Source organism: Quercus robur, chromosome 1 (assembly GCF_932294415.1).
Source record: "Quercus robur chromosome 1, dhQueRobu3.1, whole genome shotgun sequence".
Taxonomy (NCBI): Eukaryota; Viridiplantae; Streptophyta; class Magnoliopsida; order Fagales; family Fagaceae; genus Quercus; species Quercus robur.
Genome location: NC_065534.1, coordinates 40,402,649 through 40,408,826, shown reverse-complemented (window position 1 = coordinate 40,408,826; position 6,178 = coordinate 40,402,649). Strand labels below are relative to the sequence as shown.

Below are 6,178 nucleotides of genomic sequence, written 5' to 3'. Positions count from 1 at the left end.
TAAGGTGTTTGTGGTGTTATTGGGTCTGTTTTGGTAATTAGGATTGGATTTGATGATAAGTAATACATTGGGGATGTTGAAATCAGCGAAACTAAGTGTGAAATATGGTAGTCAATTTTTGTACACATATCTTTCACCTGATTCAAGTCTCAAAGCATTATGTTCCCCTGTTTTTTCCCTCATTTCTGCATAGTTTTTTTAATGGAAGAAATTGTTTGTTTTTTTGTGTTTGTTGGGATGCAGATCCTAAAATGGAGATGGAAGACACAAACACAGACACAAACAAATCTGGTTCTTCCTCGCCAAGTGGCTCTCCCTTGAGAACCGGACGTTGTCCCTTGCCAACTATGCGGTCTCCTTCGCCATTTTCACTATCACCCTCACCATTGTTGCCTGGCAGCTCATCCTCAGGATCACCATTAAACAACGAGTAAGTGTTTGAATTTGTAGTTAATCATGTTTAATTACGATTGCGTTGATAGAATTTGTGAATCTGTGTAATTATGAATTTGTGCCTATTAATCAATGAGTATGTGTAATAATAAATTTGTGATAATTTGTTTTGATTCTAACTCCCAAACTTCTGAACCAATTAGGAATCTGAAATCCCTGACGGTGGACTTAGTGGGAGAAGACTTAGAGGTAGAGGAACAAGAAGGGACAGAGGGAGAGAAAGAGCCTACAAATGAGGACTTGGATACAAGTAAAAAAAGAAAGACTACCTCAGATGTTTGGTCTCATTTTACAAGGAAGAAAGTTGATGGAAAAGTTAAAGCCCAATGCCATCATTGTAACAAACTTTACTTGGGTGAGTTTAGCCAAGGTACAACTCATTTGCGTAATCATTTATCAAGATGTCCACGGATAAAGTTTAAAGATATAAGGGATATGCGACAACAAGTCTTAATTAAACAACAAAATAAGGTGGATGGAACTATGAGTTTAAATACTTACCAATTTGATCAAGTTAGAGTGAGAAATAAGCTTGCTCGTATGGTCATCCTACATGAATATCCCCTTTCAATGGTTGACCATATATTGGGTTTAAAGAATTTGCGGCTAATCTTCAACCTGTGTTTAAACTTGTCACAAGAAATACTTTGAAGAGTGACATTCTTAAAATCTATGATAATGAGAGGGAGAAAGCCTTGAAGATGACAGACAAGAATGGAAGTAGGATGGCAATTAAAATTGATATGTGGACTTCAAGTAACAAAAAGAGAGGGTTTATGGTAATTACCGCTAATTTTATTGATCATACTTGGACGTTGCAAAGCTGGGTTTTAAGGTAATTATTTTATCTATAAATTGAATGTTAAAGACTTTACATTTAGAATGTTTATTGAGTTATGTTATAATTATTCATATTATTTTTCTAGGTTTGTTTATGTTCCTTCTCCACACACGAAAGATGTCTTTGTTGAAGTCCTTGTTGATTGTTTTTTAGAGTGGAACATTAATAGGAAGTTGTCCACAATAACTGTTGATAATTGTAGTACTAATGATGCCATGATAAGACTTCTCTTGAATAAGCTTGATACTAGATCTCTTATGTTGGGTGGGTCTATGTTGCATATGAGGTGTGCTGCACATATTTTGAATTTTATTGTTCAAGATGGGTTGTCTTTTATTGGTGATGGTATTGAAAGGATTCGTGATAGTGTGATTTATTGGACTGGATCACCAAAAAGGAGGCAGGAATTTGAAGAAAATGCACGTCAATTGCGTGTTCAATGCACCAAAGAGTTAGTCTTGGATTGTAAAACTCGTTGGAATTCAACTTACTTAATGCTTTCTACTATATTGATTTATAAAGATGTTTTCTCATGTTTGGCTAAATGTGAAACATCTTATACTTGTTTACCATATGATTATGATTGGGAGTTAGCCAAAGATATTTGTGGGAGGTTGGAGTTGTTTCATAGTGCGACTGAGTTTTTCTCTGGCCATAAGTACCCCACAACTAATATGTATTTTACTTTGGTGTATGAGTTGAAAATTGCATTGAATGAATGGAGTTTGTCTTCAAATGAGATGATAAGTACGATAGCAGAAAGCATGCTTGCTAAATTTAATTCTTATTGGGCTAATGTTAGTGTTGTTATGCCTATTGCTGCTATCTTAGATCCAAGATATAAGATGAAGTTATTAGAGTTTTATTATCCTAACATTCATGGTGATAATTCTGATTTGGAGATTGAAAAAATTAAGAATCTTTGTTATGATTTGCTTGATGAGTACGGAGATATAGATGAGTTCCCTGTAGATAATAAAGGAAGTTCTCATATTCCTGCAAGTACTTTAAGCCCTGTGGCACAAATGAGTTTAGGTTGAGTGGGGCAATTTCATCTTTTGATTTGTTTGTGAACAATAGTTCAAGTAGTTCAAAGAAACATGGGAGTGCTAGAATGGAATTTGATCATTTCATTGATGGGGGAATGTTGAAGAGGAGTGAAGATTTTGATATTTTGGGATGGTGGAAAAGTAATGGTCTCAAGTATCCTACTTTATAAAGGATTGCAAGAGATATTTTAGCCATTCCTGTCACAACTGTTGCTTCAGAATCTGCCTTTAGCACTAGTGGGAGACTTTTAAGTCCACACCGTAGTAGGCTACATCCCAAGACTATAGAGGCAATGATGTGCGCTCAGAATTGGTTATGGAGTGAAATCAACGGTTAGCAATTGTCTAATTTTTATTTATAAAATCAAAATCGTATTTTTATATTTGCTAGTTACAATTTGATGAAGTTTATTCCATTTTTTAATTCATTGTTGTTGTAGGTTCTTCAACTATGTCTGGAGATTGTACACTTCAATCAATTCTTGATGATGGGGAGCCTAATGAAGAGGATGGGAGTTGTGTTACAATTGTGGATGATTAGACATTTTGTATTAATTTAGTAGCTTTTTTAATTTCTTAGACTTGTTGGATTAATTTGTTGGTTTGTAATTATTCTAAGCCTTTTTAGCCTTTTGTAATTTCTTAGCCTTTTAAATTTGATGGTTTGTGGAGGATAAGACATTTTGTAATTTCTTAGCCTTTTTAATTTCTTAGACTTGTGGGATTTGTTTTGTAACTTTTTAATTTCTTGAACTTGTTGGACTTGTGATACTTAGTTTTTGGACTTATTGGATTTATTTTATTTTTATGTTTAGCTGGTGATTTTAGTTATGATTTATTGATTTATAGATGTATAATAAACAGGTGATTTATTGATTTATGATTAACCTATGATTTGGATTGATTTGGCTGCTATATAACATGGCCCAAATGCCAAAAATCTTAATACAAAAAAATCTTAATGGGCTTAAAAAAAAAAAAATTTGGTTGGGCCAAATTTGGGCCCAAGCGGCTAAACGGGGCCCGGCGGGGCAGGTCTAGGCCTGGAAAAAAACCCAATTAATACTCGGGCTGGGTTCGGGTTGCGGGTCTTAGCCCGCGGGTCGGTTCCGGGTATGCAAAAACCCGGCCCGTTGCCATTCCTATTCATGCTCTTGAATTGTGAGTTGAGTTTTGAAAAAAGGAATTAATAGAACTAGTATTGGGATGCAAGAATGGAAAAGGAAGGAGAAAGAGGGTCACCACTCGTGTCCCCTCAAGAAAAGGGTAGCCCATGACATTCGTGTTATGGCTTACTGCACGCTCACAAGCAAAACCATCAAGACCATAGACATAGAATGACCACGATAAGTGAGGAGGGTCAATGGGAGCACTAGCTGCAAGGCCAGCCTGACATGAGTATCTTATATGAACATCATTATGCGAAGCTATGCAAAGGAAAAAAGGAAATGAATGAGAAGGGAGAACACATACTGCAGGAGTGAAGGAAGGCATGAGGCGAGTATCATTGAACTCCTCATAGTCCAAGTCATCTAAAACCCACTAGGTATAGGGAATGCCACTCCTTCACAACTGATACTCTACATCTGTCATGGAAAACGGGGCAAACATAAACACTGGAGGGTCCATCAAAATTTGTGGGGCATCCCCACCCACTAAATGGAGGCGTACCCTCTCCACCAAGTAGAGCACCCTCAAGCCAGCACCCTTAAAGGGCTAAGTAATCCCTGAAATGACAATGGTTGTTGCCTCCAAGTTTGGATCAGCAACAGGAAAGGCATCCGCCCAGGGACTTCAAATGACCTGTAACGGCATATAGGGTTAGAGAAGGAAAACCCTAAAAGACATGTAGGAGAAATAACAAGAGACATTAAATTCCTAACTCACCTCATTAGAAGATAGCCCCTCAAAATAAGCCCTAACTAATAAAGAAGCGCTTCAGATCTACATCCGGACCACGAGCAATGAGACCATATTGAACGACCCAACGCTAGAAAGGAAAGAATGAGATATAGTTTGCAAGATGATAGTTTGCAGGATGAATGGATACAGGTTGCAAGATGAATGGTACAGTTTACAAGATGACAGTTTGCAAGTTGAATGGGTACAGTTCGTAAGATGACAATTTGCAAGATGAATGAGTACAGTTTGCAAGATGATTGTTTGCAAGATGAAGACATAGATACAGTTTGCAAGAGCATGATGTGCGGTTTCCTTTAAACCTAAATAACATGTGGGTGAAAATAATTGCCAAAATGGGAAGAGTATGTCCCAGAGTCCAAGGCCTCAAGGCCTCACAAGCTGGCACAGAGTCCCCCAACTGAGCATGTCCAAGGAAGAGTACAAGTAGGCAAGACACACCTGTCCCTAGTTGGCCTCTTGAACCTCCCCAAAGTCCCAGAAAAGTGCTAGCCACCTTAAAGATGCCATCTGCCCTCCTTTGGTGAAGAGATATGTCCCTAGAAGGTACAGCAAGAAGGCCCTAGCCATCTTGGCCCAGTCGTCAGCCGTCACCTCTAGGAAAGGCTTGTAATCTACCTTGATGTTGAAATAGCAGATTGTCTTAATAGTGTACCTCCTTCCAAGTAAGTCTATGCCTAGCTGAGTGCCTGACTCACCCTCCAAGTTTATGAGAGCCCCATTGCACCTAAGGCTGGTCATGTGCTGGAAGTCATGGGGAGTCATCGTCATTTCCCTATCAGCAATGTGGATGGTGTGGGTAGTGTCCCACCACCTCTTAGCCAAAGTCTGCACCAGAATGGCACTGGCAAACGTCTTCAGTAGTAAATGGATAATCAGCTCGAAGCCTGTTGCATGAATGTGGGCCCTTGTTTCTGTAGTTAGGACCCTATACCATGCTACCACACTTACCTAAAAAGGGGGTCATAATCTATAAAAGAATGAAAAGAGGGTGTTAGATTTACATTTGGATAAGAAATAGATGACATAGGAGTTAAAATAAGGTTCTTGACTGGTGACATGCGCACGGATACCTATGTTTACATACGTACGCACTAGGTATGCTTACACAGGTTGGAAACCGCGTACGTGTGAACTCAAGAGCAGATAAGTGTACACATGAATAGGTCCGCGTACGTATAAAGGCTGGCAGCACACACATGAATGAAAGCTGTGTATGCAAGCTCGAGTCCATATATGCATGAACACAGATAGTGGGTTGTTTAACATTTTCAAGCATACTTCTATTAAAACTCATCCTAAACATGTTCCTACCCCTCCTAAGGTATCAGGTTTTCATCTAAACCCATCCCACAGCAAAATCCAAGCATTTACATGTCCAAAAATGGATTAAAATGGAAGATCAAACAAAAACTCGAAAATGAGAAAAGTTTGAAAAACTTACTGATTCGGTCCTCGTGCCCTCTGAAAGATGATCATGTGGCCTGTATGTAAATGGAGGGGACTCATTCAGCCTCACTGCTCCATTCTAATGTGTGAGGTTGAAGGCTTCGCTAGAGAGCATGTAGGAGGTTTTCGGGGACTTTGGTGTCATGGAGAAAATGAGAGAGCTTGAAAAGGGAGAGAGTTTCAGATGAGAAGATTTGAGACAGAAGAATCAGATTGTAAGCGGAAGTGAAAGAGAAGTAAGGAGTTTTGTAGAGAGAAAAGTTGGAAGTTAGAGAGTTGGAGAGAATGTGAAGAGACAAAGGAGATGAAGAGAATGAAAAAGACGAGAAATGGTTGGTAACCATTGAGAAAAATGAAGCGGGAATATATCTAGTGGCTAAACTACATGTAGTTTAAACCCCCACTAAACTACGTGTAGTTTAGTAAAACAAAAAAAATCTTCAAGTATCCCCTATGGATTCCTGGA

At 38.5% G+C, this 6,178-nt stretch overlaps 1 protein-coding gene across 1 annotated transcript; it reads left to right on the top strand.

The window, feature by feature from the left end:
• Window positions 1-251: 251 nt before the first annotated feature.
• LOC126710633 (zinc finger BED domain-containing protein RICESLEEPER 2-like) lies at window positions 252-2,334 on the top strand. Its single transcript, XM_050411207.1, has 4 exons — window positions 252-430; window positions 597-703; window positions 1,051-1,288; window positions 1,380-2,334. The coding sequence occupies exons 1-4, from the start codon at window positions 252-254 to the stop codon at window positions 2,332-2,334; spliced, it is 1,479 nt and encodes a 492-aa protein (XP_050267164.1).
• Window positions 2,335-6,178: the final 3,844 nt, after the last annotated feature.